Here is a 22,388-nt window from a genome sequence, read left to right as displayed (position 1 = left end):
GCTGGCGGCGGGTCCCGGGCTGCTGCCGCCGCAGCCTCCCCGCGGTGAATGATGCGGCGGGAGGCGCCGCGGGGCTGGGTCGGAGCTCGGGCGGCGGCGGCGGCCCTGAACTGTGTCCGGTCGGAGGCGGCGGGGAAGGGCGCGGCGGCAGCAGCAGCGGCGGCCGCCGGGTCCCCAGCCCCCCGCGGCGGCCGGGCGAGCGCAGGATGCTGAGGGCGCCCCCGCGCCCTGGTCGTGCCGCAGGGAAAGGGCCCCCCCGGGGCTGAACGCGGACTTCTCTCCCCCCCTCTCCTCCGCCCTGCGCGCACTCCCCTGCCCTCCCCACCACTCCCCTCCTCCCTCTCCTCCCGCCCCGGTTCCCCCGCGGCCCCCTCCCCTGCCCGCCCCCGTGCGCCGCCCGCGGAGACACCGCCTGACGGCGGCGGCGGCGAGGCTGAGCGGCTCCTCCCCGTCCGGCTCTTGCTGCGGCGCCGCGGGAGCGCGGGGGGCGGCGGAAGATGGCGTGGGTGCTGAAGATGGACGAAGTGATCGAGTCCGGGCTGGTGCACGACTTCGACGCCAGCCTCTCGGGCATCGGGCAGGAGCTGGGAGCCGGTGCCTACAGCATGAGGTACCCCCGCGGGCCACCGGGCGGGAGGGGAGGGGAGGGGAGTGCTCTGGCCCTACCGGCCTGTGCCCCTGCGCGGGGAGTGCGGGAAGCTGCCCGTCCCCTCCGCGCTGCGCCGGCTGCCGGAGGCTGCCCGGGAAGCGGGCACGGGGTCGAGGGCGGCCCGCCGTCCCCCTGACAGCCGCCGCCTCCGCCCGGGCACTGCCCTGCGTTTTTCCCAGTGGCTCTGAGGGCCTCTGCCCGAGCGGGGGCTCTTACCACGCTCCTCAGCTTTTACCCTTCAAAAATGAGTCTGCTACTTCTACTGACCCCTGGTTGGCCCAGGGTATACTTTCTGCCCTGGAAACGGCCTTTACTTTGTCTTTCGGTTGTGTACCTGGACCCCGTGTTTCAGAAAAGTGTTCTTCCTTAGTCAGTAAGTGTAATTCTAGCTCATAATAAGCAATCAGTAGCTGCTTTTTGTTTGTTTAACGTTTCAAAGCATTCATTCTTTTGCGAGTTAGCATTGTGATCGTTGACAGGTTAGCGTTATAGCTGTACTTTCCTCGGGTCTCTTTATGGTTTTATGTTTCTTTTTAGTATGTGTCTTTAGTGACTCTTTCGTTTTCTTTTCTTTTTTCTGCCGTGTACCTTTTTCTGTTCTTAATCAACTTGCCGGTTTCTGTAGCTCTTGACTGTTTTACAGTTGAAGTGTTTAAATAGTGTTTGGGTGTGCTTTTTCATAGTTAAGATAAAGCTGTACTTGTTTGAAATAAGTACGTTTTATCTCAGTTCTAGGCGGAGTGCTTAGATTTCTAAGTGACTTAGTCTGAAAAAAGGAAGCTACTTTTAAGATAGCGAGAATCATTCTGGCTTGAGGTTTTGACAGACTTATTCAGTATTTTGCGTCTAGCGTAGAGAAACAGAACACGGACATTTGATAGTTTTGATGGCCTAACCTGTGTGGAAGGTGAGTGTCTTCTGTCAGTGTTACCTGAACCTTGAAGATTACCACATCTTTCAACTATTATATGTGTTCTAAGGCAGCGCTTCTTAGGTGAAGTGTTATAATTACTGTGTCTCCATTCAGAGTTACATACAGGGACTTCAGACGTACAGAAATGAAGTCTCTCTTGTTAGCATTAGGGACTGTGAGCTCAGCAGGCTTGTGGTGGCAGATATGTTTGACTGTTTTAAATTAAAAATAACTTATTTATTGCTTAAAGTTCTACTTGGGGGGAAAGCGTGGTTTCTTAAGTTCATGGTAATCTTAGAGGGAAAAATAAGCAGTGTAACATGAAGGGCAAAGGTATGCTGTCATTGTTCTGTGTACCGGTAGAAGTTAATAACTTGTCTCTTCCTTACAGAGATGGCAAAAGAAAAAAAAATGTCTTCCAGAGAAAAATGCTGGGAAAGCTACCTAGGCTGTATGTCCTTACCTTTTTTAAGGAAGAACTGCATGTGACCCCTTTACGTATTAAGGGTAGGGCGTATATAACATATCTGAAGCTTCCTTTAGTTCATGGTCAATTTTACTCCTAGTAGTAGGAGTAGAATATGTGACATAACTCTTATGTTTGTTCTTACTAAGAAAACTGCTCATGTCCGTGAATCAGTGATTGCAGATTTCTTAAAAGGGAATGTGGAAGTGGAAGAGGACAACATTTCTCTGCAGGTTCCCATGTCTTTAATTAGTTTTAAAAAATCTCTTGAAGACCAGTTTTTCTGTTCTAACATCTTTTCAGGCAATGAGAGACTGACTATAAACAGGAAATAATGATTCAGTTGATGACAGTTTTTGAGTTACTGTCATTTGTATCAAAAACACTCCCCCTTCCCACCCCCCAACCTGTATAAAAGCTTAGCGCTATCTTTAGTTGTCGAGTTTTGGGTGTTACTGTTAACTTCAATTGAGAACGATCATGGATAGAGTTAAGGCACTCGTCCTAGTTCTTTCAAATGCATCGTAATATCCTTGATCGGCAACAGTATCTTCCTAACCCAGCAAGAACTGTATGATTTTGGGGACCTCTGGTATTTGCTATGCAGTATTAAGAATGGAAGCTCTTTCAGTCAAAAGAAAAGCTTGAGCAACTACTTGCCATTTCTCTAGCAGAATTACGGATTTTATTTTATATAAAGAAAGCCTTGATTTAAGTTCAATATTAGGTGTTACTATAAGAATTAATATCAGAGTATTCCTGAGCTACCTGTTATTTGTTAAGATTCTTTTTTTCTAATATGTTGTTTGGAAGCTTAGTATGGATTACTTCAAATGCTTGCCATTCCATTGGTTATTTAGTGCTGAAATTGAGGCCTGTTTTGGCGAAACTTAATGATTGTTTCAGGAATAGCTAATTTCGTATATATTTCTGGATTAAAACCTGAAACTTATTAAACTGAATTGAAAAGGGTAACTCTTAGTTCTGAACTAGGAAAGCCTGTACAGAAGGCTGTACCAAAATACATTTTTAAAATCTGAACAGTCCTTCGTTTTCAGAGAATCAAGTCGCTTTGATCCTGCTGTATCTTCGAAAAGCTTGGATTGTCTTTGGAGAGTTTAACAGGCTGCTGCTTGTACCAGAAAGAATGGAAACCTTCTGCAGTCTTGTTTCCTTGTGCCATGGAGGAGCTGGCTGCAGCCTTTGGTGGTGAAGGAACTTAGAGCATCAACGCTTGTCCGAAGTTTAGGGTGAAGCAAACATTAAGGTTGCCTATTAGAATTTAGGGAACCAGTATGTTAAAACTCATAGTTTTGTTTTCTAGTAAAGAAGATGAGGCGTTGACTTTTCCTCGCAATTTTTAGGTCCCTGACATCCTTTTGATTGGTCTCAGTTTAACACAACTGCATCTGTCTTAACTTTTTAGTCACATTCCCGTAACATCCTGATAATTTTTTGATACTCTGCTATTGGTTATTGTTTGCTTGTTTATTTATTTGTAGGAGGATGATTACTAAGATACCTGGAATTTTTTTTTTTTTTAAGATGTACACACTGTTTTCTGCAGAATAAACTAAAAAACTTCCATTTTGCTGATCCATTCTATTTTTCTTTATGTTTTTTCCCACGTGTAAGTGGAAGGCGTAATTTTTAGTAACCCTTGGACTCCAAACTAAAATAAAATATTATGTACTGGTTGCAGTCGGTGCTTGATTCTGTGTACAGATATACAAATATGCAAATACTTGTCCAGAAATAGTCATTTAAGGAAAAATGAAACCCCCACACCTAAACCTCAGCTTTGTTACCATACATAAAACAATTCTGGTTACAAACGGTAAATGGCCATGTTGAATGATAAACCTCTTGTTCTAGATCACTGACGTTTTTTTTTCCAGTTGAATGGCTGAATGCATTTTAAAAGGTCAAGGAGACCAGTTTAATTCTTAAGGAAGAGACTGTTCAGCTTGCATAACTAACTTCTGTGTTTTCTTCTCTCCTCGCATGGGAAATGGAAGTTTGAGATTGTGAGCAGGGCAGCCTGTTAACTGTCACTTATGCTTTATGCCTTATTCCCACTTATCAGTAATCCTTATACCATACAGTAGCTGGTGCAGATTAGAGCAGCTGCCTGTGTTTGAGGAGTGGGGGGAGAACCTAGGGATTTTTACTTGTGAACAGATACTATTTTTACAGCTTTTCTTTGGTTCCTTCAGGGGCTTCTCTCTCTCTCTCCAGCCAGACGCTCCATAAATTGGAGCCTTCAGCCGGTTGAGTTCCCATTATGAGTTTGTAGGATTCCCAGGAATAGTCCTTACTTTTGCGCTTTCTTTCTCATTTATGCCATGTTATTTGAGCAAGTGCTTCAGGGAACACTGTCTCCCAGCAACTACTTTTCAGGCTCTCATTTCATGTCAAAATTGCTTTTTTTGGGCACATGAAAAGTGTTAGGAAGTATCACCTCTCCCGTTTCTTCCCTTCCCCAATTGCTAGTTAAGACCCCTTAACAGTGCAGAGCTTGATTTTTTTGAGATCGCATGTTTTTCTCAAAATATTTGCCCTTGTAAATCATGGTTTAAAGTTTCAAAAGGCCTGCATGTTCTTGGATGTTTTAGTACTTGCTCCCAAAAGCATACAATCTGGAAGATAGATAAGGCAAACGATTGGTGGGAAGTCGCTTTGAATTTTGATGACATACTAATTCCTATTTTTGTAAGAACAGGAGGTTCTTCATTTGCTTTGTGATCGTATTAGTAATAGGCTTTTATAATGCTTCAGGAAAAGTGATGAAAAGGGATGGGGGTTGGATTTGGAACAAAGGTAGTTTTCTGGCTGACAGCCATTTTCACAAGCATGGGAGAAGGGTAACTTGCATTTTTTGTGGTCTTTATGTACTTTGCTCATGTAGGATACACAAAATAGGATAGCTTATCACATGTGATTCATCCTACTGGATGTTACAGTTCGAGTGTAACGTGCACCCTTGTTTCCTCTCGAAAACCTTCCCACTTTCATATGCTGAAGTTTCATTTATATACTACTTCGTTTATTATAATTGGCATAAATAGCTAAGGTTGGGATTTGGAGACCTAGTTATAATCTGTTTTTGGTGTATAACGGAGATTACTTCTGTTTCTCTGGGAATAATTCCTCCTTCCTCTAAGAGGACGGAGAATGGTTTTGGTTGAATGCTTCAGATAACAAATTCTGAGGGACTGAGATAAGAGTTTTCTTACTGGAGCTAATCACTTCAAAATTTGATCTTAGAGTTCTTTTCATCAGGAGGGAAAACCTTGAAAGATCCTGATAATGTTCGTCTGCTCTTTCAAATTATATCAGCTAGTCTAATAAAAGATGCTACTGCTCCTTCAAAACATTGCTCCTCTTTCATATCTCACGGAGAATAGCTTGCTTGTAATAGTTCAAAATTCACTTAGGTGGGAAAAGTGAAGTAAATTAGTCTTTGACTTCACGAGACCAAGTTATCAGGGTAGAGGAAAAAGCAGAATCCATTTCTTAAAGCTCTTTTCTCCTCTGGCCTGAGATTGTTTCAACGCTAGCTGTTTTGGAAACCTTGTTTCCCCTCCATCTGGGCAGCTCTGCCAGTGAAGCCTCAGTCTAGGTCAGAGGATCTCGGCTATCCTAGATAACCTGAGCAAAGCTGGCAATCAACATGCCGGCCACTAATCTGCCTTGGGCCAGCACAAATAAAATTTCACCAGCTGAGTAGGAAAATGTCTGGATGCTAAAGTATACATAAGTGTGGATACTGCCTGTGATTTACTGGGGAGAGATCACTTGCACAGCCAGGCCGTTGGCTCAATATAAATACAGAAATTTTGTCTGAGGTTTGAGAAGAAAGATGGAACTGAGAAGGCTCACTTGCTCTCCTGCTAATTTTGTTGAGTCCTGTAATAGAATTGGTATAAAACCAGATGTAAAAAAAAGACTGTCATGTAGGATTTCCATAGCTTTTAGGGGTGTGGTCTACATAATCATATAGCTTGTCATTTGCAAGATAGTCCTCTTTACTGTGGGTAAAGAAGACTGTTAAAGACACTTAATCTCTGTTTCCCTTTAGTTCTGTTACATTTTCTACTTTGATTATGAGTATACCCGGTGTCTTTTCTTCAACTGTGCTGTGAATACAGTGAATACTTTTTGTAGACAATGCTTCTTATCGCTGTGTAATTTGGTGGTCGGTGTTTGAACCAACCTAAGAATAAACAAAACTTTCCTGACCGCAAAGAAACGGGAGGAACGATGTTTGTATTCTTCTGTTTCTCAAGACTGCATGTTTTCCATGATGTTTTACGTAAGCATAGACACTACAGTTTCTTTGGGGATTCCATTTTTCCTGTTACTAGCAATCAGGAGGATGGAAATGGGCTTCACCCACTACGGCTACCCTCGAGTTAGTTTTGCCAACATGGGAGTTTCTGTCCAGTAAGATTTTTATCACTGGTTTGCTACTATCCCCAGTTGTGTGCATGCAGCTGCGTGTTGGGCTGTGCTGTAACCTGACAGAGAGGCCAACATAGCTCCGCAGAATATTTTGGAGAGGGGAAGGTAGGGAGGGCAGCAGGCTGTGTGGCAGGCATTCCTTATGCCAGTGCTGCCCGGAAAACTTCTTGCATTGTTGAACTGTAGGCTCGTGGGTGTCAAATAAAACTAGTCTTTCTCTGATGCTGTACAACTGTGATTGAAAGGTAGACCAGTCACTCCATTAAAGTTTCATTATAGAAAGTCAGAAAAGACGTCTCGGTTTTTTTGAGGCACATTTCTTAATTACTGACACTGAAAAAACCTAATTTTGAAATACTTTATTGACTGTATTTAATTGTCTGCAGCTTTTATCTGTTGCTCGGTGGGAACGCACGTATGTTTAAATGTGAAAACATGGATGTTTCATTTTGTATGAGTGAACAAACCAAAATGTTATTTGAGTGGTATTTATTTAAAGATGCAATAGAAAGAAGTTTTAAATTGTATCAGCTTCTCTCTTTCCTTTGGAATGTACTAGTGCCCAGAAGACTGTTTCTTTAATGAGAAAGCTCATGTTTTTAGCTGCAAAAATGTATGAAGATTCTTATATTTGCCTTTTGCTATTTGCTGGAACATTTTTTGGAATGATGACATTTAAGAATATGCAATATGCGCTCTTTACAGCTTAATTGTAGGGTTGAAGAGTTGGATGTTTTTCCCCCTGCAGTGGCAGTTAGTCATTACCGCTTTGTAAGTCTTAGAAAAAGCAGGTTTAAAGCTGGCTAAATTTTTCTTCCCTTTGTATTTCTTGGCCTCCAGTGCCATGTCTGTTAATTGAACTAGTTCACGTGTTCTGAAGCTAGGTGTTCTTTAGCTAGAACAGATGCGTTTCTATTTGTAAATTAGATGGAAAATGAAGGCTTAAAAGATTTTCTTCATATATAGGTAAAAGACTATTTTTGTGTGTTGCCTTTAAAAGTACTAACAGGTTTAGGGAAAGCAAGTACTGCAGAACTTCAAGAATTATGGGTTGTTCATCTGGTGAGATGTTTTGCATACCGTCTTTATTGTGCTTCTACTCCTATGTGTGTATTTTAAACATTGTAATTGTTTCCATGTTCCTTCAGTGTTAAAGTTCCTCTTTGTAAAAACGCTAACTAGTGTTTTATGTGCCAAAGTGTGTTATAATTATGCACAGGTGTGTAGTGTTGAAATCATGCCTTGGGACAGTGCTTCCTCCTGCCAAAGAAGGGCTGGTTGCAGTGCTCCCTCTCGTGTCAGGTGTGATGTGCTGGGCTGCCCTCTGCTCCGGCTGCCTTTGAACTGACATCAGGGCCATGCAGCATCTGCTTGTGCCTCCTGAGTCATCCTCGAGGAGTAGTACTCTGATCTCCTGTGAAATCTTCTGGTCCTACCTCTGCATCTGATGCTCCTTTTGTCTCTGTGTATAAACTCTGGTTTCAAGAGTGTTTGCTTCTCTCGTCTGGAAATTGCACGTTATCTTCCTTTGTAGGTAGTTAAGGTATATAGCCTCCTCTGGGCTCCAGTTAGGGGCCCTGGCGTCATAAATTGCTACGGTTTGGTTCAGCAGGCTTGTACTGTATATTTGGACTGCTTCTTACCTTTGCCTGCTTTCATACTTGTTACTTGTTAGTAACATCTCCTGGGGTTTTGTCCTAGTGGAGAGTGGGTGTTGGGTTTGTTTTGTTTTGTTATTCTTATTCTAGTCTTTACTTTTTGAGAGCGCCTGTAAGGAAGGTATAGACTGACTACTTAAATTGTTCACAGTTCAGAAGCATTTCCTCTTTCAGGTCAATACAGCTTCTTTCAGGTAACTGAGGGGTAGTGTATGATGTGGCTGGCTTTTATCTCATCAGCGCTGTATGTGGCTCATGCTCTGAAAGAAAAGTTGGGGTGACCCAGGCCCATTAGCAGCTGTACTCCCCACACCTAATAAGTAAGGCCAAGCCTGTACTATAAGCTTTTATGACACAGAAATATTGGTTGGAATTTCACTTTCAAGATTGATTATTTTATTGATGCTTTTTGAGTCTCCAGAGAGGAGCTGGAAATCGAGAGCAATTGCAGAATTCTATTTAAGAAATAGGCTCTCACAGAAATGAGAAATTTTACTTCAAAAATCGTATGCTGCAAAGAGTAAATAGCAGTGTGATAGAGGTAACACATAGAATTATTTTACAAAACTATGTTAAAGTTATGGTCGTGATTAATGCAAGGGAGATAAACATGAGGGAGATGCGTATTTAGATTAAAAAACTGAACCAAGTTCTTCAGTTTAGAAACTAATTTTCAAAGAAGGCAGAAAATAAATGTTTGCTGTTTGTCGTAAAGCTGCTCTCCTTACCTCTGCCTGTGGAAAGCCTGGATTGCTCTTTACTATTCTGAAACTTTACACTTCCAAAATTTGTCCAGTCATCTTATTTCCTTCCATAACTGAACAAATCTTGGCATGTTTACTTTCTGTAACTTAGGGGTTTTGGGGCTCCTGCTTAATCATTTTTATCCTATTCAGTAAACCGAAGCCTAATAACAGGATTGACAAATCTTCAGTGTAAAGAGAATTCATAGGTTACATGTAATAATTCTGAATAAGGAGAAAGATTTTTACAGCATGACTAATTTACTTTGGGGAATATATTATTTCAAGGAAAAAAGCACATACGTTACTTTCAGGTGCATTATGTTAGGTAAGTAGATAGGTGAAATGTTAAGCATAAACAGTGTTTTTCAGTGGAGATCAGAACTAAGGGTGTAGTTTTTAGAGGATCAGCACTTTATTAGTCTGCTTAGCTCCATCAGCATCGTTTATGTATTCTAGCGCAAAATCTTGGTGGAAAACGGTTTGGATACCACTCAGATCGGTTTTACTAATGACCTCAGAGCAACAAAGTTCTGTACATATTCTACTGTGGTTTTTTTAAATAACGTAACTTTTTTTTTTTTTTTTTAATCTTCAAGCAAAACAGGGCCAACAGTCTCACAGAGTTTTTTTTGTTTTTTCTTTTCAGTGATGTTTTGGCACTGCCTATTTTCAAACAGGAAGATTCCAGCCTTCCACCAGAAAATGAGCCCAAACATCCACCCTTTCAGTATGTTATGTGTGCTGCAACATCTCCAGCAGTAAAATTACATGATGAAACTCTTACATACTTGAACCAAGGTTGGTATGCATGTGTTGCAGGCATAACTGTAGTGCATGCAGCTTACTGAATATCAGGATAACTAAGTTGTAGTAATAAAGGATCAGGGGTGATCTCTTCAAGAAATGAGAAATTTTCTGAAAAATTGAAGAAAGAAAATGCTAGTTGAAGAGAAGATTTGGGTATTGAGTTGTTTATCAGTATTTCTCAGGCTTTGGAAGTTTGAAAATAGATGTCCTTCTTCCTTCAGAGAAAGGAAAAGGTCGTTGTATGTATCTTGATGTATTTCAGGCCTAGAAGACCATTATGCTACATGTTTAAAAGTGCAATTATTTCATATTTTGATAGTTGTAGGTACATCCAAACAATCAAGCAGATGGAGCGTATTTTTAAGAACATAAAACTGTCTCAAGTCTAAGAAAGACAATGCAGCAGCTTCAGATAGTAATAATTGCTTAACATTCTGTCTTCCCGCTTAAACTTGATGATAGTAGGAAGTTATTTGGATGCTGTTTCCATAAGGTGGTTGGGGGGGGTGTTTCTGTGGAAACAACAGACATATACTAGAAGTTAACGTGTCGATTTCTAGTCAAAAAGTTAGTCTCACAAGGTAGGCCGCTGTAAGGCAGCTCTCTGAAGCCAGCTAGGGACACGTCTCATGTTTGAAACATAAACAGGAGTGCAGCTACCTTTGCAGTCTCTGTGTATTTACAGACTTATGTCTCTCTGTTGTTGGAAGTTAGCTAGATAGCTGTCTCCTGTGAGTCTCTCTGTTTTTTCTCATAGCCTGTGATTGACTGGCATGAAAATATGATTTCCTTTCCGCGCCCTGACACACACACACAAGGCTGTGACTGCTGAGTAAAATAATCTGAATGTAGTCACTGCTGTGTCATACATTGCCCCTCATCTCTGGAAATGGCACTGGTATCTTAAATTTAGTCAGTTAATATTCAGGGCTCAAATCGAAAACACTGTTGCATCTTACATTTTTTTGTACCATGCTGATTTCCTTTTTATATGTTTCTTTTTCTAGGCTTTAGCACTCTAAAGATCACTGTTCCTAGATTTTTTCCCCCCTTTTTTTTCTTTGTGGGCGTGGACCCAAGATCTCTCAATAGAGATGGCCCCCTCTGAAATTAAAAGAAACAGTCTTGGCAGCACAGTGCAATTATTTAAAACAAAAACAAAACAATGTACACCATTTCTTTTCCATATCTACTGTGTTTTGGTACAATGCCTGTTTTTAAATCATGTTTCTCTGAGCACTACTACTTCAGCGTGCAGTTAGGAGGATACAGGTTAAAATATGTATTGGCAATTTTTTCTTGCTTGCATTATAGAGTTGATGCATGTATGTATTATGTGTCTTGTATTGATAATGTCTTCTTTCTGTTCAAGCTGAAAATGCTTTTCGTAGAATGGGCTTCTGGTGATGAATTTTTAGCGCTTGGAAGTGTTTAACCCATGTGCTGAGTCCCAAAATTTATGTGAGCAAATTGCATCTAATTTAATATTGATATGATGACAAAGCAGTATTTTCAGTTTTCCATGTGAATAAGGTCACAGAGTGCTTCATCTTGCTGCATCCAGTCTTTGTAAATGAGCCTTAAACATTATTAGACTCTTTGGTTGATGAGAACAACAGAAGGTCTTTAGGTGATTTTTATAACATATCTTGCAAACATATGATTGCGTAATTCGGCTATCTGCTCAGGTCACGTTTACTTTATTTTTTATCACTTCTTACACCCTGTGCGCTCTAGTCAGGAGCAGAAGAACAATTGCAGCAGAACTCTAGCCCAGCAACGTGCTTTGCACTGTCTTCACAACTTTAAATTCTGCAGAAATAGACTTTGTTTCCTTAAGTGTCAGGATCCAGCCTCCCTAACCAAGCACAAAGCTTGAAGTTTTGCTCGGTGTTCTGGGGAACTAGCACAAAATTGCAAGCTCAAGGAAAATTGTGCTTGTTGTTTGAATTCTGTGAAGAGCTTGCTATTTGAGCAGCACTATGTGAAATGATTGTTTCATCCGGTCTTGAAAATCTCTCGTATATTAATTTGTATTATTAGATTTATTTCGCAAAATTATTTTGCTCTTTTTCAGTATATTAGGTAACTTTTCCTGATGCTGACAAAACGATGTGTTGGTATACCCTTTTTCCAAATGCATGTGCAAACAGTCTTCCCACTTCCCTTTTATTTTAATGCTCGAGACAGAAAGACCGTACATTTGCTGCCTAGATTCAGGCTTTTTCCCAACAGTTTCTCTATTAGCTGTTAGTACAAACCTATAAACATTCGTGTAGTTTTGTGGTAAAACATCTTTGGTACTAAAGCTTTTTTAAAATAAGGATAGAAATAGTTCCTGTTCTGGTCACTTGCTGCCGTTTATAACTCTCTTGAGTTGTGCGGATACAGATGTTTGTGTAATGAGTTGGATGAAGTCCTCTAAAAAAGGACTCATTTTAATCCTAGTACTTCAGTTATCTGGGGTATAGTACAGCCCTAGTCTCAGGCTGCGCCTTGCCTTAAATCGTTTCAAGAGGATTGTGAGTAGGGGGCACCACAGAAAGCTGATATCCTGTTTACTTTTGTCAGCCGTTGTCTTAGTATACTGGATTAGGAATGCTGGAATTCTGCAAAGGGCATGTTTCCCCTAAGTCTGTTGAGCTGTGACATCTTCTAAGGGAACGCTTAGGTAAGCCCTGACTTTACCCCCTCTGTCAGTAAGTATTTTAACTGGCACAGCTCATATTTCTAATATTTCTGTTAAATGAGTCCATTAAGATGGTTTATCAGTTGTAGGACAGTGTTTTAAGCTGGCTGCTGTTTAGCTAGGTGCATATCCTCAGATAACAGAAGCTGTACGGAAGAGAATTGCTTCTAATGGGGAAACATTCATTAGGTTTGTTAGTTCGACTAGGCCAGCGGTTCTGTGAAGGCAAAGAGAATACTACAGTTGGGTCTTAAACAGTGAGAAATCCAAGAAAGAGTAGAGAAAGTAGCACATATATAGCACTCACTATAGAGATGATTAAAATCAGTGCTTTTCATGCTTTCTGAGCAGGTACATGTTAAAAATTTTAGAATGGAAGGTAGCTGTCCCTTGGATTGTCTCAAAAGCTCTCAAGGCTGTTTTTGTATTTTTACTGAGTCTGATACTGTTGATTTTATCTTCATCAAATCCTCATTCTTAATACTATTTGGTACTTATAAAAGGTTAGTAACACTTATTGAGTAAGTAATCAGAAAGGTGTTTTTTCTTTTTTTTTTTTTCCCTTTCAAAATAACTGTAAAAGAGAACTGAGAGAAATATTTGCAAAACTTTTATTATTAAGGCTAGATTTTTTTTTAAAAAACGCTAATGATGTGGATAAAGCTAGATGGACTTATATATAGTATGTCTCTACATGAGTGAAATAATGCTGGTAGCTGAACAAATCTCACTAACAGAAAAAAATGCTCTGTCCTGTTACATATAAGGAGAAATAATCGGTTGCTTCAGAATTGTGAGTGTTCTACTCTGCTGCTCTGGGTACGTTTGATTTTTATATAGACTTGATGTCATCAATATTCAAATGCTGCTGGAGTAAAGGATGCCTGTATGTGTAGCATATATACATATAAAGCATATATGTGTATATATACTTATACATACACAGCATTTTATGTTACATGATTAAAAAAATATCCCCATAGTTGGAGGTAACGTCAGTCTGTGGAGCAACGAAAGGAGGAGTTGATGCGGAAGTCATTTTTGTCTTGCTTGTTCAGTGTGCCTTACGGGAATAAGACAATTGGACTTTCACCTTGTAAGGCAAGCCAGTAAGCATCTTTTCAACGTAGCAAATACTAGAGGGTAAAGAAAGTTTGGAAGGTAGTACAGAAGGTAACGAATTCACTGCAGTCAGTCTTGGTGAACTTCTTGAAATATATCTTGTCCTATATCTTAATGAAGGAAAGATTGTTTTGCCAATGATTAACAGCTACTCAACCTAGAGAAAAAAAATCCTGTAGTTCAAATAAATTACTTCTGCCTTTCTCTCTGTTTATTGAAACAAAACAGTTAATCAAATGCACTGGAAAAACAAGTTTACTATTGCCTATTTAAACAAACTAGTAACTAGCTTTCTCAAAGTGTTATTTCCAAAATCATAGCAAGCCTGAAAATCATACAAAGGCAGCAGATACTTGAGCGAAATTAAACGTGGAAGAGTAACACGAGTCGTTTGCGTGAACGGTATAACAACTCATTTCTTGCAGTCAGCATTGTTTCACAGGACCAACCTCTGTTTTCTCATATGTGGCCTTTCATCAGTTTCAAAAATAAAGGAACTCAACTTTTAAGGTGATGTTCTTGTGTACTGGATATAAACCAAAAGCTAATTTAGGTGTGTTGAACACGAGATGGCTTTGTGCTTTAACTGTTCTATTGATACGACCGTTTTTCTCTTCAAAGGTCAGTCCTATGAAATACGGATGCTAGATAACCGGAAAGCTGGAGACATACCAGAGATCAATGGAAAACTGGTGAAGGTGAACTGAAGTTCTCTAGATAGTGTTACTAACAAACCTCTGCTGGTTGCATATGAAAACAGTAGTTTTTAACCTTTTGTTGTACTCTGATTCATGGAGGCGGGTGGGAAAAAGTGACGAGCTGATCTGACCAATAAAGAAAACGGGCACAGTGGAAGCTAATGCTTAGTTTTGTTGTTTTATTTCAGGTTTACTACCAATTAAAAGAATATACATGTATGCATGTCCCCATTTATGAATGGGTTCATTTCATGTAACTTTAGATAACTAAAGGTGAGATAATCACTTCATGTACCATTTATGAGGTCTACAGTCTGATCTATTTTAAGATGAGCTGTATCTTCCCTGAACGTGCCCATTTCTTTCTGCTGAGTAAGGTCGTGGTAACAGCCTTGACCTCAAGTTGAGATATCTAAAGTTAGGTGAGATAAATCCAATCCAGAGACTGAACATTTTGTAGTTTTTTTTCTGCTGTCATTAGATACTTGTTTGGAATGACTGTTGGCCAGTGATATATTAAAATATGGATGCATCTGAATATGAATACCCAATGCATAGAGTACTCTTGTATGTGTGTATGAAAGAATGATTTCATGCACAGCTTAATATATCTCAATTTCTATAGATTTGTATCCAGCCTCTTCTGAGCCATTTTTTTTTTCCATTTCAAGGGATTAGGAGATATGGAAGGAAGCTAGAGATTAATTTAGGAAGAAGTGGAGGTATTGTGAGCATGTTTTTGTGAGCGCTGGTGTCACGGAAGACACATGGAGACAACCTGTGGTTTTTGCAGCAGTGGGATATTGACGCATAGGAGACACATCCACTAGAAAGCAGACCTCTCCAGTTCTGCTGCTGCTCATTGAAGAGTTTGTTCCATAGCTGAACTCCTGTTCCTAATTTCAGATTCCTGTCCTTATGTTTTAATGTTAGCAGGAGGTTCTGTGGATCTGAGGTACTGCACTCAATGTAAGAATGAGGCAGACTGAAAAACATCCACTTCAGCAGACAATTAAATTATTAAAAGACTGGTGGAGAAAAATGAACTTTTCTCTTAAATACCTGAGAATTTTCTCAAATTTTCAGAAAAATCTTACTCCTGTTTTCTATTGGCGAAGAAGGGAAAAATGTTTCAATTAGTTACTTTTACAGTTGCACTGAAAAGTACATCAGAATGTTGTGCCTGTGGGAAACTGAGTCTTTACGTGTCAACTTTTGGCTCCATCAGTTCTGAAATCTGGCTGGCTTATATAGTCCTATGTCTTACTCTTATTTATTTGTTGGATGCATGTTCAGAGATAATTTCAGGAAATGTTAAACACGCCTGGAAAACGGATTTGTGAGCTCTGCAATTAAAACTTTATTACCTGGCCTGCTGTCTTGCTGTTGTAGTAAACATGTTGTTATTTTGCCCCTTTATATACTATTACCTTACCGTTCTGAGGAATCGCTATGCTGTACTTTTATTGGTTCATATATCAGTGATGAGCCAGCTGGTAGGCAGATTAGGACAAAGCAGCATAAAAGTTGAAAAAAGTAAATCTTAGTGTAGCACCAAGAAACTCTCCGTTTCAGACAGTTACAGACTGTAATCCTGGTACTTTCAGAAACAAGTTATTTCATGTTGTTGGAAGTGGCTGCAGATATTTCACGTTCCAAACACGTTAAACAGTGTGCAGTGCAAAAGGCCTGGGGTGGGTGTATGAGCACGTGCACTTTAAAAGCTCTTTGAAATAAAACCGAGGAAATGTAATACATCTTGAAGAGGCATTTCATTTTGAAATTGTGATGGGGGGGGGGGGGGGCATTTTTACCACTGTTATTACAAGTAATACTGTAGACTGATGAGAAGAAATAAGACATTTTAAATGTTTATCTACGTTTTGTTCATTTAGTAGCAATTCATGTATATTTTTTTCCTTTGTATAATACATTCCTTTGCTTTGTATGTGCATTCACGCAGCAGGATCAAAACATTTCTTTCTTACAACTGTAAGAGCGCAGTTGTAGCAGAGCTGGTCACAAATATGGGTATTGTTGGATAATTTCTGCTAGCTGAAAAGCTAATGGTGTCCTTGCATTTTTAATGAATATTTCAGCTAGAATAGTTGGAATATTTTGCAAGATATTTTTATTACTTCTTACTATTAATTGAAATCATAGATTTATTGTAAATATGTTTACTAGGAAGGAGTTTTCTATTCCTTAAAACAGTTTACAATAATTCACAAAATTTCTGAGGAAAACAAAATTGTCAAACTACAGTCACTGTCTTTCCAAATAAATGAAGTCTTGTGTGTGTGTTTTCTAAAACAAGTCCTTTTTGCCCACACAGTCTTGATACTGTGCTGTCAGTCTTACTCTTTTCACCGCAAGTAATTTATAACAACCTTTAGAATATTCAATAAGATGTAATTTCCTTCTGCGTTTTTAGCACGTTTTCAAACATCTCCTGCTGTTCAGTTCTATTTCTGTGTTTTAGAATGTTTTGGGATACTGATAGTTGCCAAGTTTTCTGCTGTGAATGTGTTTTTATCAGCAGTATGGCTGTTTTGGAATGCTTTAGTGCCTTACCATCAGGCTATTTCTTAGGATGTAGTAACTTCATGGCTCATCTGTTGATGTTTTCTTCTTTCTTAAGAGTATTATAAGAGTGGTGTTCCATGACAGAAGGTTGCAATATACAGAGCACCAGCAATTAGAAGGTTGGAAGTGGAACCGCCCTGGGGACAGACTTCTGGACTTAGGTATAAATGTTTGTATCTGTTGGCCATTATATGAAATTCAAATTCCAAGTTTAAATAGGTTATGGTCATATTTATGCTAGGGTTGATGACAAAACCACAAACCAGTTTCTGTGTGCCACTTTGTCATAGTGGGTATTTCAGATTTAAATGTTCTTACCAGATTCAGATCCCTGTAAAACTTTTCGTAAGCACTGCAGAAATAAGATAGTGCTATGCCGACTATGTTCATTTAGTATTCCTTTTAATTTTGATTACTAAATGGTATAGTAATTAGGAGAACACAGACAAAGTAACGTTCCACAATCTTGTAGACTGTGGAAATCGAACCAACGTGGTTTCTTTATTTTGCATAACTCTATCATGTTTGTGTATGCAAATGGAGGGAGATAAAACAAACAAACAGAACTTAACCCTTTGTATGCTGGGTTCACTTCAGATTTCTCCTGAGAAACTGCTGTATGGGTTTTATCTTGCTTATTACTAGGTCAAGCCACCAAAGTGCAGCTTTTCTCCAGTTACCTGTGGTTGCTGATGGTAACATTAAATGTCTTGTGTTTTCTTGAAATATGCTTATTTTAAAATATATACTTCTTATTTTTATGTAGATATTCCAATGTCTGTTGGAGTCATTGATATCAAGACAAATCCAAGCCAGCTCAATGCAGTTGAATTTTTGTGGGATCCAACAAAATGTACATCTGCTTTTATTCAGGTTTGAAACTTTACTTGACTGGGTGTCTATGCGTTTGGTGTCTTTCAGGTCACAAACAGTGGTACATTTACACTGTAAAGTTTCTCAGTCTCCTATTTGTGAGATAGCCTTTAAATACCAGCGCTGTAAGAAACACGGAACTATAACTACTATTATTTCTGTAAGGGTTCCTAGTTTGCTTTTCACCTTCGTTTGAGTTTATAAAAGCAGCTTTTATAAACAATCGAAATGAAGGGTTTTGAAAATGCTCGTTGAAGAGAGCTGTAATGGTTAAAATATCTAGTCGTGCCGAGTATTAGAATTAATGTATTCTTCTAAATAACTTGTCGTTCCGTTATTTCAGTTGAGACACCGCTCTCCTAGTGGTGTTTCATGAGAGGCTTGGCTTGACTGCACAAAATGGAACTTAATGTGCTGCAAATAAAGTTTTTAAAGCAAAATTTCAAAGAAGATTCTTATTTTATCAGTATGTTTGCTTGTAGTAGGATTTTTTTGATGTCTAGGACAATTGAATATGTTTGTTTTGGAAATTATCTAGATAGAATGTTCAGTTTTGCATTGGAATTTTTCACTTATTTTTATTCAGATCTTTTGCCTTTATTATGAGGGAGCAGTGTTCCTTACTCAGGCTGCCAAAATAGCTTAACTTCCAGATTGTCAGTAAATGAATTTAGATCTGCTGCAAAAGAAGACGTTTTTCCACTTAGAATTACACAATTACTAAAATATTGCCTTCCCTGAAGTGTGAGATGAGCCATTTAATATTTTTTTTATGCACTTCTTTAGAGGAAGTGATAACAGACTGACTGAAAATGGAACTGATTCCTATTATGCAAGCATGATTCACCTATTCTAAAGGCTGGAGAACAGAGCATAGCAGCACTAATTACACTTAAAGCTTTAAATCCCAGCCTGGGGATCTCTGCTGTTGCTCAGAGCCGTAGAAAAGAAAAAGATAATACTGTTGTCATTGGGAGCGTGCAGTATGCTCTTGTCCGTAGCGCGTAGCTTGCTTGATATTCCAGAAACATGCTTGATATTCCAAACAAAAGCTGGGAACGTTGTCCGGTGAGATTCATTACAATTCTCTGTAATGTTCTTTTTGCCATTAGCTATCTTCTAGGGGTATTTCTAGCTTAAAACTGAAAGTCTGTAGGCTTACGTAGTTTTGAAAGCACTTAAGGCAATAAAATACTGATGCCTACTGACTTATAGGAAGTTGGGCGTTAAACATATTTGAAAATACCCTGCTTTAGCAGAAGTTAAAAACTCTTCCAGGCAGCAACCTTATATTATTTTGGTAGTATTTATTACCAGTAACTCTGAAATTTATGCTAGCTATAATGCATTGGACAACAGCATCTTGAAAAAATCTCTACTGTGTTTCTGATAGATACTGTTGTCATCGACATGTATTTACCCTATGATCCAGTATGAGAGCTCTTACAGCAAGTTCTCATTTAATAAGAATGTACAATGACTTCAGGTTTTTGGAGACACAATATTTGTTTTGGGTTTCTTTTACATGTGGACAGGAAAAAAAAGAAGCACTGATTAGTTATGCAGCTTTGTCCTTGAATAGGCTGGATGATTGGTTACTTCTCCTTAGAAAATGTAGATGATGTTAGTAACGCATACTGAAGTAAATGCTAGAATGCTTTTGAGAGTGTTCTTTGTTTTTGTTTTTTTTATTTTTATTTTTAGGTACATTGTATCAGCACTGAATTTACCCCTCGTAAACATGGAGGAGAGAAAGGAGTTCCTTTTCGGATTCAGGTTGACACTTTTAAACAGACTGAAAATGGAGAATATACAGATCATCTGCATTCAGCTAGCTGTCAAATCAAAGTTTTTAAGGTAACAGTAGGAAAAAGATCCTTAATAAATCTCTCAAAATCTCTCCGAAAGATGGAGGACATCTTTATATTACTGCTTGACTTCTGAGATGAGATTTCAGTTATAAAGTTGCTTTTTTGTTCATGTACCTGTTCATTTTTAGCCTAAAGGAGCAGACAGGAAACAGAAAACAGACAGAGAAAAGATGGAAAAGCGAACTGCACATGAAAAAGAAAAGTATCAGCCTTCTTATGACACCACAATTCTCACAGAGGTAACAAAATAGAATTGCATCTCTTTACTGAGGAAAAAATACATAGATACAACAGTCTTGGAAGGGCTGGGGGAGAATTAGAGTTCTATACAAAGGTAGGCTTTTTATTTGACAAATATGTCCAATAAAAACAACATTAAATTTAAAGATTGTTTAGTAAACTTTATTTAGATACTCAATAGATGCTTTTATTAAAACACACAAAGGCTGAACGCTATTTGACTGACTGTACTGAACCCTAGAGCAAGTCTTATGGTACAGATCTAAAAACTTTGCAGCTAAAAAGCCAAGGGGGGGGAAAAAAAAAGGAGGGGGGGAATCTAGAATTATCTGCCAAAGTTGAGCTCCAGACTGTATTTTTTGGAGATACTGAATTTAAGGCCAGAGCCTCAGTAGTTTTTTACATTTTCTTTTTATTTAAATACCAGTGAGTTCTATACAGTTTTCTAAAGATTTCAAGTTTTTAAAAGGCTTTTAGATCTTTCCTCACTGTATAATGAAAAGAAATTGATCCAAATCTTTGGTGTTTGTCCAGATGAGGCTTGAGCCTATAATTGAAGATGCAGTTGAACATGAGCAGAAAAAGTCCAGCAAGCGGACTTTGCCAGCAGACTACGGTGATTCTCTGGCAAAGCGAGGCAGTGTAAGGGACTTCTGCTTACCTTTTCATTGTGCAAGATACCTTGTGCAGTGTTAGATATAGGAGAAACTTCCATTATATAAAGTAAAAATATTTTGATTGCTGTGGTTGAATTTTATTCATGTTTATGTATACCAATTACTCCATGTTTGTGTTTAGCAAAGGAATGCTTCCTAAATCTAACACATCAGATAAAATGTTGCAGAGAGACTGTGTAACTTTTCAAGGTCAAGAGTTATCAGTTTATGCGACTTTAAATGAAATAGCTTTTTGCTTTCCTTTATGCGTGTAATTAGTGGAAATAAGAACAGCAAAATTTAGTGGAAGTGTTTTGTCCCATATTTCTACTTGCATTCAATATAACTTTCCATGTACATCAGTACTTTTAAAATTCCACATACTGTTGCAGATGGTTGTTCGTTAGCTGCTTCTCTTCCTTTAGCCATCTACATACTGTGCTCTAAGCAGCTTTAACACAGTTCAAAACAGTCAGCGCATCTTTAGAGCATGTGGATGCTAACTCTGCGCGTCCCCTTAAATGAATCTAACTGATACCCTGTACGCTTTTCCTCTCAAGGGTTAGCATTTTAGATCACCAAAGTGCTGTTTAAGGTGAAGATCAAGACCGTAGCATTTTTAAGATAAGAAATAATCCTGCATCTTCCACTTGGCCTGTTGAAACGTATGTAAATAGTCCGATGGTGGAAGATAATTATTTGACATCGTTATTTGAGCAGGCATTTTGTTTTTACGGTTCTTTCACAGCAGCACTTAGGCAATGACTGCCTTGCTCTTGTCCCTCAGACACAGTTTTGCATTTGTGATCTGTTAAAGTGATGTATAGGCTTTAGGATATAAAACTCTTAAATATCTGCCTTTTCTTTGTTTATGAAGCATGTAACAGGGGAGGGGGCGAGAGGGAAGCAAGCAGTTTTAAGTAAGATGGTGAGAAATTTCTTTTCCCCTCTGAAAGTAAGCACTGGACTATCTGAATTTACTGTTTACTCTTCTTGGTGTGTGGTGGGTTTTTTTGTTTGTTTGTTTGTTTTTTAAGATATACCTTTATATCTTTTATTTCTGTTCCAGATGGCACTATGGGGAAATAACGACAGGAAAAAATGGGATTTTATCACTTATATAGCATCTCCTTTCTAATACTTGAAGAAACTTTTGGAAGTGGTTGCTGGAGGGATTTTTACCCCTTCCCCCCCAACCCCTTCCTTTCTGTTGTTACTTGTACTAAAGAGAATGATTATAGCTTATAAGATGAATAACAGAAAAAGATACTTTATAAAGATGTAATAAATCCCTTGTCCAGAATAAGACAAAACGTTACCTGAAATTACCTGCTAAATGTTACCTGAAATTTGTCTACCCTGTTCTTAAAATCCTCCAAAAACGTAGAGTCAACAGCCACTGTAGTAGAAATGTCTTGAAATACTAAGCTTCTATGAATAAGAGCATTTGCTTTAGCTCTAGTGAAGAAAAATTGAGTGAGGACAGGTAGCAGCAGACTTCTATTGCCTATGCCAAAGGATAAAAAGGAAGGTTATTTGTTCATTGCTTGCTTCTTGCAAAATATTCTTGTCTTCCTTAAGGCTTTGCTTCTCTTAAGCTTTGAGCATCCTGATTGTCTCAGATTTTTCTTTGTACAGATAGTGCTTTCCGATCATGCATGTGATCATGCTTGGTTTGTCTCCGAATTCTCTGTAGTGGTCCATATCCTTCTTAATAGGTGATACTTAAAACTGAGCACAGTACACCAGCTGGAGCTTTACCAGCTCCTCGTGAATTGGAAAGATTACCAGGCATGACTGCCATGATGCTGTACCTGTATGTCAAGATTGCTTACTTTTTCTGTAACATTGTCATACTCTTGACATGCATTTGAATTGGGATGAACTAGGACCCACGGGTTATTTTGAAATAAGAGCTACCTACCTTTTTCCTATTCTGTAATTGCAGAG

The 22,388-nt window shown here is 38.9% G+C and overlaps 1 protein-coding gene across 2 annotated transcripts in view; it reads left to right on the top strand.

Annotated features, from left to right (window-relative positions):
- The first annotated feature begins 236 nt into the window (after positions 1-236).
- Positions 237-22,388, top strand: part of UBP1 (upstream binding protein 1) — a 38,316-nt gene continuing 16,164 nt past the window's right edge. Inside the window, exons 1-8 of one of the 2 annotated variants that reach the window (XM_068935726.1) lie at positions 237-610; positions 9,543-9,694; positions 14,136-14,212; positions 16,854-16,959; positions 17,565-17,671; positions 19,376-19,528; positions 19,671-19,781; positions 20,317-20,424. In XM_068935726.1, coding sequence (XP_068791827.1) covers positions 498-610; positions 9,543-9,694; positions 14,136-14,212; positions 16,854-16,959; positions 17,565-17,671; positions 19,376-19,528; positions 19,671-19,781; positions 20,317-20,424 — 927 coding nt within the window. In that variant the 5' untranslated portion in view covers positions 237-497. The remainder of the gene's footprint in view (positions 611-9,542; positions 9,695-14,135; positions 14,213-16,853; positions 16,960-17,564; positions 17,672-19,375; positions 19,529-19,670; positions 19,782-20,316; positions 20,425-22,388) is intronic. The other variant, XM_068935727.1, reaches the window with a different exon arrangement.

This window comes from Struthio camelus, chromosome 2 (genome assembly GCF_040807025.1).
Source record: "Struthio camelus isolate bStrCam1 chromosome 2, bStrCam1.hap1, whole genome shotgun sequence".
NCBI classification, from domain to species: Eukaryota; Metazoa; Chordata; class Aves; order Struthioniformes; family Struthionidae; genus Struthio; species Struthio camelus.
The sequence above is the reverse complement of the archived record's forward strand: the minus strand, read 5'-3'. Positions and strand labels throughout refer to the sequence as shown.